Here is a 13,627-nt window from a genome sequence, read left to right as displayed (position 1 = left end):
AGCTTCAGAACTATGGATTCAGTGGGAATGAACTGAATTGATTCAACACTGTCCCGTCTGGCAGAAAACAAAAGAGTCACCGTAAATGGATCAACATCAACATGTACTGAGTGGGATTCCGCAAAGTAGTGTATTGAAACCCTTACTCTTTGTCATTATTATTAATGATTTCCCTGAAAATGTCTTGTGGTATAAAGCTATTTGCTGACGATGTCAAAATATATTATGTAATCAACTCCATTGATGACTATGACGACCTACAGAAGGACCTACCAGCTATGGAGCAATGGGTTCTTAAGTGGCAGATGAGGTTTAATCTTTATGTGCAAATTAATGAGGATCTGGAGCCATCACCTGGAATTCACATATGTCATGTATGACAGCATTCAGTGGGATAATGAAATTGAACTGGTGGTCAGCAACTGTGAGAAAGACCAAGGAGTATATGTTGATGATAAGCTGAACTTCCCGCCACGCAGGCAGCACTGTGTAGGTAAAGAAAATAAAACTGTGAGGATGATGAGCACATTTGAATACTGTATAAGACTCAATCTGGCCCTGTGAAGCTGCGTTATGACACCCTCAAATAAGAAAAAAATATTCTATAGAAAGAATCCAAAGGAGCGTAGCCAAACTGCTGCCACATCTAAAGGATGTAACATACGAGGAAAAACTGCTAAAGTTGAAGTTCCCAAGGCTAACTTACAGAAAAGCAAGAGGAGACATGATGAACACCTGGAAGTACTTGTCTGAGGATACAAGGTTGAAGTGGGAAGCATGTTCACAAGAGAAAATTCTGAGTGCACAAGAGGTCACAGTACGAAGATCTTCAAGCCAAGATTTGAGAGTAAGCCACTAGGGCAGATCTTCTCACAGAGAGTGATTAACCCGTGGAACAAACTACAGAAGACGCAGTGTGTGCATTCACGATAAGCAGTTTTAAGAATGCACTCAATAAGGCATGGGCTATGAAGACCTTATAATACAACTATGAATCAGACGGCTGAGCATAACTGCTGAGAGCTCTGTATAGCTTTATATCCTGTCCACCAAAGAGGAGGATAAAGTAAAGTAAATTCAGTGTGGAGATAGATGTTACACCATGAATTAATTGGATTTAAAACAAAATGCAGATCGTGAACCACCTTTTCATTTTCTTCAACATTGTGAAATGACTTTTGCTTCAACAGTTTGTCAGTTTAATTAAAGTAATGATATACCAATAAAAAACACACACCCCATTTCAGACAACTCATAATATTTCACAACCATATGCTACTGTATCTATATGACATTGTATGACACTGTATGACATTGAGATTATGATCCATGGAGTACGATGTTTGCAGATGACATTGTGATCAGCAGTGAGAGCAGGGAACAGGTGGAGGAGAAGCTAGAGAGGTGGAGGTTTGTCCTGGAAAGGAGAGGAATGAAGGTTATCCACAGTAAGACAGAGTACATGTGTGTGAATGAGGGGGACCCAAGTGGAAGAGTGAGGTTACAGGGAGAAGAGATCAAGAAGGTGGAGGATTTTAAGTAGTTAGGGCCAACAGTCCAGAGCAACGGAGATCAGAAGGTGGAGGATTTTAAGTAGTTAGGGCCAACAGTCCAGAACAATGGAGAGTGTGGAAAAGAGGTGAAGAAGCATGTACAGGCAGGATGGAAAGGGTGGAGAAAAGTGTCAGGTGTGATGTGTGATAGAAGAGTTTCAGCTAAAATGAAAGGAAAGGTGTACAAAACTGTGGTGAGACCAGCGGTGTTGTTTGGTCTAGAGACAGTGTCACTGAGGAATAGACAGGAGGCAGAGCTGGAGGTAGCAGAGATGAAGATGCTGAGGTTCTCTCTGGGAGTGACCAGGAAGGATAGGATCAGGAATGAGGACATTGAGGGACAGCACATGTTAGATTAATGGAATTACTTGATCTAGCAGGAGGCACATACTATGAAAATATCATTGGAATGATTCCAACTAGACTTTGTTTTTATGTAATTTGGAAATTTGCAACAGATTGTAATAGCACATTTCTCACATTCTGAAAAGGGACGTTGGTGGAAATATGATCTGTGAGTTATTAGCTATATACACCTAACATCATGTGAAATTTAATAAAGTACACCTTCAAATAATCCCTGCTGTTAGTGAACGGTTCAACTCGTGTTCACAGTACCAGGACAATCTTAATTTGACTTTCGGTGATGAAACAGCGCGGATTTGTCCTCCCAGCATTTGTTACTTATTTCACTCATTTCTCCAGATATTTAGAACCAAATATAAGTTATAAATTATAATATTGAATTTACTTTTCTTAGTTCTCCGTTGGCAGATTGTATTTTATCCCTAATCCTTCACAGGAATGTGGAAGGCACAGGGGTATCCAAGCAGACACTGGCAAAGAGAGAGCAAACCCTCACAGGACACCAGTTCATCAAAGGGCCGACACACTGAGACACAGTCATTAATGTTCACAGTCACACTTTTGGACATTTAGAGTTGTAAATTTACGAGTGCTTTTGGGGGAACCCAAAAGAAACTCAGTGACAACATGTAAATTCCATGCAACAAGTTCTGAACCAACAGTCCTGAACCATCTTTAATTAAACTGCTAGAGATGTTTCAAGACCAGAAGGGACTGTTTCCTTTCATTAGATTAGTAGCATTTATTGCTATGACTAAATCCAGTTGGTTTGCCTGTTAGCTGCCTACACACCAAGTGATAAACAGTTATCCAATGGGAATGTCATTGTCACTCCAGTGTCGCTGCTTTTCAGCATAAACACAACACACAACTGCAGTTGTGATGGCGATAGACAGACAGACAGACAGACAGACAGACAGACAGACAGACAGACAGACAGACAGACAGACAGACAGACAGACAGACAGACAGACAGACAGACAGACAGACAGACAGACAGACAGACAGACAGACAGACAGACAGACAGACAGACAGACAGATACTTTATTAATCCGATGGTGGCCAAGTCACTGCCAATCTGTTAAAGTTTTTGTCTTCTCTCTTTTTCCATTAAAAGGATTGTACTTCATTCTGCCTCTTCCCTCATTTTTAAATTTAGGTCAAGGTCTATGTTGATTTAAAGAGAAAGCCTCAGCAGTTTCAGGGACATCAATGTCCAATTTCTGAGTACAGTATCTTGATTGCAAATTTGCACCCTAATTTACTTCAGTTTAGATGCCTGCTTATGTTACCATAAGCAGGTTGTCATTGGAGCCTCTCAGACTTAATAGGACCTTGTATGTCACGCTAATTCTACCGTAGGCCCCTTGTGTGTGTGTGTGTGTGTGTGTGCGTGCGTGCGTGTGTGTGTGTGTACTGTACTAACACAAAAATAACACCATGAGTGAAAAAATAATTTCCTACAGGATCAATAAAGTGCATTTCTTTCTTTCTTGTTGCCCTGATCTTATGTACAGGTGTAGAGGTCCACTACAGAGAGGGTTGGGGGAATTCCCAACCATCTCATCAGGTGCTTCAAGGATTTCCTCTCAACATCTTCAGTAGCAGTCATGGGGATCTCAAAAAGATCCCCATGACTGCTACTGAAGACAGGTCAGGAAAGATGTTGCGCTAGAACAACCGAGCATTAATTAGCTGGCCAATTTACGGTACACAAGTTTGAGACTTACATGGAATACTGAATAAGATTAAACATCAAAATAAAACAAGCTAATGAGGTACTGTATGTCTTTCAAATACCATTATAAAATGTAAGAAAACAGGATGACATCAATACTTGATCATGATCGTTATTGAATTTATTGGTAGAAAAGAAGTCAGTCTACAGTACAATATAAAACATAAAGAAATGTTCATGACAATTAACATCTAAACATAGCACTAAGAGTTACAAATTATTAATAGTGTTTATTAATAGTGAGGTATATGTGTGTTTGTGCGTGTGTGTGCGTGTGTGTGTGCGTGCGTGTGCGTGTTTGTGTGTGTGTGTGTGTGTGTGTGTGTGTGTGTGTGTGTGTGTGTGTGTGTGTGTGTGTATTCATGAGGGAACCCAGATGTTGCCATGTCTGTCGGGAGCCTGGTTGTATGGGATGTTCCAGATCCAAGGCTGATCTGACAACAAAGGGACAGATCAGTACATTTTCTTTATTTACTCTTTTGTGATATTACATTCTTTACTCAAGGTTTAACTGGTATGTCATAGACCCATTAATTCTAAATAATAACCATTAAAAATGAACTGAACTGCTGAAGAATTCAGAATTCAAAGAATTGAGAAATTGTCTGTATGATAAGAAATTCTTGGAATTTATCTAACTGACAACTGCATTAATATTAATATTAAATATAATATTCATATAATATTTAATGCATTTTACAAATAAGCAGATGTCAGGTGATCAAAAGATTTACAGTCTGCATCTGCTGCACTTCAGCTTCTCTCGTGACTAAATCCTGGAAATCAATATTGAATTACCACAGGACTATTTCTATTCAATTCAATCTGAGTGATTTAAATATGTGTAATTCCAATCTATAGTGAATTACTGCAGGACAATTACTAAACAATTTAACTTCCTTGTTGGAATTATTTAATCTTTGCAGTGATTCATACTGAAAAAGGCCCAGCTGGCTGAAGCGGGTATGTCAATTTTAAAACATTGATTGATGATGGGAGTTTAGGGGGTCGATTTTGAGGATGTGTGCCACTGCAAACACATTTTTCATTTGTAAATCAAGCAAAAAGAGTATCTGATATCATCTGATCCTGTCAGAATGACCTTGCCACTATTTTAAATCCATTCACAGGGCCATTTACCAATAAACACAAACAAAGAAAGGGTATACGGTTCCAAAACATAATAAAAGTGGCATAAAGTCAAAACATCAAAAGGAACATCTGTCATTTGATAAAATGTGAAGTTTGTGCTCATAGCCTGTCCAAAAGAAGATAATAGGAAGACAGACTGACCTACTGTGTTAAGAAATTAGTATTTTCAACCACTTACACACATTATTCTAAAACTAATTGTTCTGATAGTGTCAAATGTTAAATTAGATTAAGAGAATATTTGATAATCAATCATATAATAGATTTAATAGTAAAATATTTGGGTACCTTTTGGAGAATAGGATGTGGGAGGGAGGTCAAAGGGCACAAGGAAACCAGAGGAGGAAGAGGAGACAGGAAATGGATTTTTGTGAACAGGGAAAGTCTTCATGTTCTGGAAAGAAACAAATATCACGCCAAACATTACTAGAATAATATATAATATTACAACAATGATCTCCATTACATAGTAATAGTGTACCATTATTCAGTATATGTTTTACTGCTTGCAGGATGAAAAGTTTTACAAGTGTGTACTAGGATGTATTCTGTGCATTATCCCTGTGTGTTGTTCTTACAAAGGCAGAGGGAATGAAGAGAACTCCCAGCTCGTACGACCGGACCATCACCTGGGTGTTGTTCTTCTCCAGCGCTCCCCACGCTGCTTTGGACAGATTGGCACTGAGATGCACAAAAGTTTTAATGCTTCAAAACAGTAACATCTTAGCATACAATTACATTATTTCAATTAAATTCACATTAGTATTTGATCAGTGTTGATCAACATAATCTCTAACATTTGGTGATAAACATGAGGAAATACACACAACCACAAAGCACCAAGTACAGATACACATTTTACTGGTGATTAGGGGGAAAAAATTACAAACGAGTAAAGAACGAAACATTTATGTGATTTTCATCTATGAGGGTCAGTTTAGTGGAGCTTAATAAGAAATGAGGTAAAAGGGAGCTACTTATCCCCATTGCGGGTCATGGGTATAAATTCAAAGGAATCATTTTTTTGTCACATAATCACTTATCATATGGTTAAAATAAACAATATGGATAGCTCCCTCTCTCTCTCTCTCTCTCTCTCTCTCTCTCTCACACACACACATACACACACACACACAAACACACACGCACCTTGTGACGAGGAACCAGGCAAGTTGGGTGAAATCCGGTGATGCCCTCATGTATGTCTTGATGTGAGGCATGGCCTGACTCCTTCCTGTTGAATTTGCCTTCCAACGGCTACATGCAGACACGTGCAAACAAGAATATTTTATTTATCAGTATAATTAAATTGTAAAATATATGAGAATTCTGGTTAGTCGATGTTAAGGTACTGGAAGTAAGAGTGGAGCCATAGTTGTTTCTGGGCTGTCTGGATGCTATAGGGGAGAGATCCTCCTGCTGGAAAACAAAAGACATATAGGTCACAACCAAATACAAATAGACCCCAGGGACACATGCTATATCTGTCAGGCAAAACTGATACTTGGAGCGGATAATCTAATCATTAATATGGCAGCAAAAACAAGATTATGTTGTTAAATCAGGCTGTGACAAACATCTACCTGTGGGCTTGTTTTTAATTGCATAAATACAGCACATATAAATTCACTGCTAAACGAAAGGAAAAAAAACATTACTCACCAGGATAGCCTTCTAAACTTGTCCTCACGTCTTCAACTGATGGATAGACCTGCAAAAGAATGCAATGGAAATTTGTTTTAGAATTTCAGTTTTACAACTTTGAGAAGCATCTCAGCAGCTATACTGTAAATGTGACCAATGACAGGATAAATTTAAATGAAAACCACACATCCAGAGAAGAGTTCTCAGGTAGGTCATGTCTCATAGAGCTACAATTAACTCCTAGAATAAACAATTTATGAACTGGTTATACCAGAAAGAGGACTGAACTCAGTGAGGATGACTTTCAGTTCTAATGTATCAGCTGAATTATACAGTATTTTAATTGTACTTTCTTCTAGAATATTATTTACTTTGTGAAACCGGTTTATTGTCTGTAACATAGAGCACTTTTCTGTATTTGACCAGACACTTAGGAGATCACTGAGTGCAAGTAAGGGGTTAAATTTTCTGTCAAGAGTTATTGTGTGATACCCTTTACAGTGAGTTAAATGTGGAGGGAGCCAAAGGTATTGTAAAAATTGCATGTCAAAATGACTTATTGACTACTTGAAACCTGCGGAAAATGAGATCCTATATCAGAAAATAATACCATTAGCAGCAGCAGTCATAGAAATATAATGTACTCATTATTAAAAATTGTCTTTCTGTCAGCATTTTAATACTGGATCACTCAAGCAAGAAATCACAGTCTGAATGTGTTGGAGGAGCATACCAAGTGTAAAGGGGGGTCTGAGCGAAGAGAGGATTTCCCCAGTGTGGTCATCGTACGCTGAAATTCCCCTGCCAACCATTTGGTCTTATCCAGTCCCATCGAGCCGATGCTGGAGAACTGACCAATCACAGGCCACCTCTCCTCATTGGGAACAGGATCTGTGTGATCATACAACAGCTAATGAGAGAATAAAGGAGTTAGAGAGTACAATGACATTTTTACAAGTGAAAGTAAACAAACCATTCACATTTTCCTCAGCACAAAATTTATCGTATTAAAGTACACATAGGGATTTTATATGAAAACCAGTTAATTGTGCAAGGAATAAATTCAACAGAAAACCTACAAGAATTTGACAGAGAAGAAAAATGGAAATGTATACCTTTCTCAGCCTTAGATGGCCCCAGTGCTCCATGTCTGAACCCATATATCTTCCAGGGGTTGAGCCAACCAAATAAACCCTGGCAAAATAAGATTAGAACATGAAAACCACATCTTTCTTTTTATTTTCTAATATGGCTATTCCAATTAAAAAAGAAAACGTCAAGTTAAGTGTTTATAACGTCTATGCATGTGTGCAACCATGTACCTCGTCTCAGACAGGTCATGTTCTTTGATTCTCTGGATCCACTCCTCCAGCTCTGGTGCGCGGTATGATACCAGGTACTTCAGTAGGTCCCTCTTAAAGAATGTTGGGGACTCACCTGCAGTTGCACTGCTGCCCTCTGGTAACCGTGGAAACAAAGGACTCATCCACATCCTGGTTCAGAAATAATAAATTTAGGGGATTTTCCATAAACAACCTTTCTACAGTGCAACACAGACTGACCCTTGTGTTTTCTGGTACCAGTCAGCTCTGATGAGGTTGGAGGTAAGAATGATGACTCTGAAGCCTTCCTCATACCATAGCAACATCATCTTCCTGCATCAAGGCACAAAAAAATTTCATCCATCCAACACTTGTGAAATTCTAGACTAGACGAACAGCCCCCATTAACCTCCACTTGTATGTTTCAGCTATCAGGAAAATAAAAATCTCTGACAAAGGAGGAAATGCTTACGTGTGGTGAGTTCCAAAAGCAATATCAAGCTTGGCCTATCAGGGAAATTGAAACCATTAGTTTAACCAAAGGGGAAGCCAGAGTCCTTAAAGAAGAATATTTAACTAACAAATGTCTCTGCATGATTTAATTCTATAGATCAGGGTGTACATAATGCCAGTCAAATTGTTCTTCAGTGGGACAGTGGTGGTGAGTTTGTACCTGGCAGAATCGAACGTGTGGAAAAGGCTGTGCCTGCTGCACCAGTCGGGCCTTGGCCTCCCGCTTATCACCATGAACAATCAGGACTGGACGATCCCTGTAAACACCACCCAAAACAAATGTCTGACTAGAGAAACATTGCTTTCCTCCATTCCAATGTATTATTTAGCATTACAGTATTAGAGTCTTCTTTATGTTGCCGCAAGAGGACACAAGCCAGTGTCTTATTGTGCCGGTCCCAAGCCCGGATAAATACAGAGGTTTGTGTCAGGAAGGGCCTCCGACATAAAACTTTTGCCAAATCAAACATGCAAATCAAACCTATGACTTCCATACCAGATCGGTCGAGGCCCTGGTTAACAACGACCGCCATTGGTGCTGTTCCCCTACAGGGCGCCGGTGGAAACTAGACTACTTTTGGTCGAAAGAGGAGGAAAGTGTGTTTGTAGAAAGAGAGCGAAAAGGAACGCCAAGAGTACAGGACTGAGAGTAGGGATGTTGAATGTTGGAACTATTACAGGAAAAGGTAGAGAGTTGGTTGATATGATGCAGAGGAAGAAGGTAGACATATTGTGTGACCAGGAGACCAGGTGGAAAGGTAGCAAGGGTAGAAGTTTAGGAGCAGGGTTCAAGTTGTTCTGTCATGGTGTAGAAGATAAATGGAGTAGGAGTTATCTTGAAGGAGGAGTTTGTTAGGAATGTCCTGGAGGTAAATAAAGTGTCAGATAGAGTGATGAGTCTGAAGCACATCAGATGCCCTTCCTGACACAACCCTCTGTATTTATCCGGGCTTGGGACCGGCATAATAAGACACTGGCTTGTGCCCTCTTGCGGCTAAATTACAGTGATTCATTGAAATATTTCATACGTGTTCTTTTATGGCTGAATACATGCACAATAGGCTTTCACATACAAAAGAATAAACAAAATTGAATTGTGAATGTATGCAGTTTATGTATACAGCACAAGAAAAGACCTCAGATACATCAATAAAATTGCACAAGCCATAACACACTTAAGGGTGCTGCCAACTATACAGGGCAGAAATGAGCAGATTGCCACTAATAAGTAAAATGAAGTGATCATAATGACATGATGCTAGCAAAAAAGAAGCACATACCTGAACTCTGATGGGTATTGCTTTACCATCCAGGCAATATCAAAGCAGTAGTTAAACTATGGATAAAGAGAGTATCACTGAAAACAACATCATACCACCACCGCTACTGTTAACACATGCATATTCATAATGGTATCTATGTACATAAAATACCATAGTTGACTAAACATTCAACATCATTGTGACATTAGCTAAATGAGAAAAACAATGAATTAAGAAATAGAAAACAGTTCATTTATTTATTTCTGTACTCACCTGAACAGATTCTTTCAGGGTCCCAAACAAGGGAGAGAGAATATCTAGATGGAAGGAAAGAGTTATTAGATAAACTAATAGAGTGATGGCAAGCTGTGGCTGCTGCGGTCCACCTGTTCAAACAGTAGACATCTAAAGCAAAATGATTCATTGTAAGAGGAAAGAAACACACACTGCTTGTGGGGACTAAGACCTTCATTTCATGTTTAAAGTAACAGAAAATGACCATAGTTTTAAGTTACTGGCTTTAAACAACTACGCTGAACTTCTACAATAACAAAAGATATTCAGACTTGATTTAGAGACACATCAACTTAGTTCTACAATATGACATGTTAAAAAAACCTATACCAAAAGCTTCCCAGTACTGAATAAACAACCATTTATTGCTGACCACTGGGGAAATATTGCACCTGATAAAACCATCAATTAGTTTAAATGGTTGTGAAAGCTTCAAAAGCTGTGTTCTTGATTTCCTGCTTATTATATTGCCTTTGTGACAAATGTGAGTGATCAGACTAAACTTGTCTCACCTCTGATGTGTAGGGCCCCACTGTTGTTGTTTCTGTCCAGTCCAGTGACCTTGTTGAGATAAAATCTGTAGGTATCATTTAGACAAGGAATACTGGTTTCAAAGAAGTCCTCTGGCTCGTCGATGTAATAGACCCTGCCATGAGGACTTGGAGGTCGATCTTTCTCAACCTTCATTTTCTTTGCTTTGGGGCTTGGAGGTGCTCTCTTTGGTAAGTTACTAAGACTCTTTCCATTTGCTCCCCCATCATCATCATCACTATCTGAGAGAGCCCAGCCTGAGCCATCTGACACCTCTTTGTTACGCTTTCCCGCCAATGATGGATTAGTTTCAAACTTCACTGGATTTAACTGGTTCATTGCTGCTGACTGTCTGGCCTCAGAACCAATAAGAAGTGAGGATGCAGGAATTGTAGCTGGTTCTGGTTTCACTTCCATGATGGCTTCCAGTTGGGCATTTAGAGAAGACTGGGAGGAGCTCAGATTGGAAACAGGTTTGATGGTTGTAGTCCCAGAAGAGGGAAGAGCCTCATCTTCATCATCACTGCTGGAGACGGTCCACTTGCCGTGTTGACTGTCCTGAGACATACCTGAACAGACAGAAAGGTTTAATATCATTTGGGATAAAGCTACTGGTCAGTCATTACCACTCTGACCTGAAAGAAAGAAAGAGCGCTGCAGTACAGAAATGGACAAGCATAAATTATATAGCTAACAATTTATCCAAATTTTACCTGTGTTAACAACCCACCATCTTATCCCAACATCAACTAATAACTATGAAAACTGGATTGAAACAAACCAGTTCTACTAATTCAGACGTGATTTACAGTTTTTATTATTTGACACAGGAACCGACTCATTGTAAAATGATGAAAAACACATTTAAAAACACATAATTTATTGTTATCTTTAACTGACAAAACATTTTCTCACTTTTAAAACTGACATCAATATACATAATTGATTATCATTCTTAAGGCTTAATCGGGTTTGATTGAAATCACAGGATGGCATGTGGAAGTTCCATCAGTCCATGAGGATTTCTGCTATAATCAATTCTGAAGGGAAAACATAGAACCTTGATTGTGTTAAATGTTATGAACGACAGTTGTGTCACCTAAGAAATCTACGGTGCTGATGTAGTTTTATTTCTAATTGTATTTATTACTGATTAAATAAAAATAATTTTTTAAAAAGTGATAAAAAGAATCCCAAGCAAATTTATGTACATACATCTGAGAACATTAAATAATTAAGTTTAAATTTGAATATACAGTACTAGAAATCAAGAGTTCATTGCGACACACACACAGACACACACACTTGGATGCATAAACTAGAATCGAGTTATTCTTTCATTGCCTCAAGCCTATTGCGTAGCAATACAATAAAATAATCCTGTACACATCTGTTGACGTAATGTACAAAAGTATACGCACATGTAATGTAAATTGCAATTTCTAATAATGAAAAAGATCATTTAAAATACTGTTCACACTTTAAATATATACGTATTATAAACGTGACATAAACATCCAAAGTTACACAAGAAAACAGATCGTGCCACTTCTGCAACTTAGAAACAGAAAAGATGAACTCATATGATTTCAGAATAATCGATCACACCAGGGTGATCTTTGTTTTACCGAGTCAGTTAAATGAAAACCGTTCAGGAGCAGGTTGGGATGAATCCAGAGACTGATATGTTCATCCACCGCTAATTTAAAAAAACAAAAAAACAACAACATTCAGAATATCTCCCCGGAAATACAACAACTAAGCGCGGGACGCGCACATGAGACGCATGTCCGGGTAGAAACTGGTTCCTGTCGTCTTATGGTTCCGACATGAGGGAGAATCCAAACAAGGCAGCGGCTTAAAAAAAAGTGCCTCGAAAATTCGAACTAGATGGCCACTTTAGAATGACTGATACAAAGGAGTCGTTTCATTACACACCCGTTGATTGATTTATTTGTCCTTGTATATTGTTTCTTTATTATTTTTGAGGTAGTATATTTGGTGTGATTGTTACACACAGTACCTTCCTCCTCTGCATCATGTCAGCCAACTCTACCTTTTCCTGTCATAGTTCCAACATTCAACGTCCCTACTCTCAGTCCTATACTCTTGGAGGTCCTCCTCTCTCTCTTCCTCCGAACACACTTTCCTCCTCTGTTTCTTCGACCAACAGTAGTCCATTTTCCACCGGCGCCCTGTAGGTCAACAGCGCCAATGGCGGTCGTTTTTAACCCAGGCCTCGACTGATCGGTATGGAAATCATAGGTTTGATTCGCATCTTTGATTTGGCAAAAGTTTTACGCCGGATGCCCTTCCTGACGCAACCCTCTGTATTTATCCGGGCTTGGGACCGGCACAATAAGACACTGGCTTGTGTCCTGTTGTGGCTAATTACTTCCTCGGGAAAAAGGCAGGTCAGAGAAAACTACATCCACAAATCATCAGGAAAACATGGACAAGCAGAGGACACCGAGCAGTGTGTAACAGAGTTAAAATGTTGTTTATTTTTGAGCGTTTTGATTTTCATTAAGTGATGACTATGTGATAGATTTTGTGAATTTTATCGAAACGTTTTTCTTATTTTCTTTTTATTGCGAAGTTTGCCTTGTACGCGCTTCATTACTTTTGTACCTCCTGTGCTTCCGTAGTCCCTCCCGTCTGTCCCCCAGAATGATAACTGCATTGCTGGGGAAGCAGAGGTGCAGAAAAGAAACGTGGGGAGATTAAATAACTGTTGTCTCCTACAGGACACAAAATAAAGAAGCAAAAACTCCGTTATTCGAGTCATCCTTTCGCCGGCCCATTCACGACCGTTACACTGGTGCCGTGACCTTCTGGATCATCAGATCAGCTTGATGCTCATCGCCATGGATGCTGTGCTGTTGCCCTGGTCCACAGTTCAAGTTTGCTGTGTAGTTACTTTTGAAAAAAGTTTGTGAATGGGCGTGAGGGCTTGGGAGTATTGTCCTCAGTGAACTTGGTGATTTCTGTTAAATTTTTTTTTTTTCTCTAACACTACCATTCTGTGTTTGTTTTTATTTTTTTATTTCTGTTTACAAGTACACAATGCAGATACTTTTGAGGGCTACCAACTACGATAATTATGGACAGCTTTGCTCGCCCTGAGTTGCCAAAAGGTAGGGGTGCTTGGCTAAACAGTTTGGCCAATAGTGGTGCTGTAGGTTACTCTAAGGCTTTATCTGCTGGCGGTCTTGTCGACTCAGGGTTAGGCCAGAGCCCAGGTTGTACTC

General features: G+C 39.3%; 1 protein-coding gene across 1 annotated transcript; it reads right to left on the bottom strand.

The window, feature by feature from the left end:
* Positions 1-3,786: 3,786 nt before the first annotated feature.
* Positions 3,787-12,142, bottom strand: tdp1 (tyrosyl-DNA phosphodiesterase 1). Its single transcript, XM_068313629.1, has 16 exons — positions 12,005-12,142; positions 10,358-10,945; positions 9,825-9,868; positions 9,570-9,625; positions 8,450-8,546; positions 8,249-8,283; positions 8,017-8,109; positions 7,777-7,947; positions 7,570-7,648; positions 7,188-7,364; positions 6,473-6,521; positions 6,163-6,229; positions 5,960-6,067; positions 5,389-5,491; positions 5,099-5,204; positions 3,787-4,092 (listed from the first exon to the last, which is right to left on the bottom strand). The coding sequence occupies exons 2-16, from the start codon at positions 10,941-10,943 to the stop codon at positions 4,019-4,021; spliced, it is 1,845 nt and encodes a 614-aa protein (XP_068169730.1). The 5' UTR covers positions 10,944-10,945; positions 12,005-12,142; the 3' UTR covers positions 3,787-4,018.
* Positions 12,143-13,627: the final 1,485 nt, after the last annotated feature.

Source organism: Antennarius striatus, chromosome 1 (assembly GCF_040054535.1).
Source record: "Antennarius striatus isolate MH-2024 chromosome 1, ASM4005453v1, whole genome shotgun sequence".
NCBI classification, from domain to species: domain Eukaryota; kingdom Metazoa; phylum Chordata; class Actinopteri; order Lophiiformes; family Antennariidae; genus Antennarius; species Antennarius striatus.
This window is presented reverse-complemented; position numbering and strand designations above follow the sequence as displayed.

Coding starts and splice junctions, on each gene's coding strand:
- tdp1 (XM_068313629.1), bottom strand. CDS start 10,943: ATGTCTCAGGACAGTCAACACGGCAAGTGGACCGTCTCCAGCAGTGAT. Junction 7,649..7,776: donor CATGACCTGTCTGAGACGAG/GTACATGGTTGC, acceptor TTATTTTGCCAG/GGTTTATTTGGTTGGCTCAA. Junction 7,365..7,569: donor GCCATCTAAGGCTGAGAAAG/GTATACATTTCC, acceptor TTCTCTCATTAG/CTGTTGTATGATCACACAGA.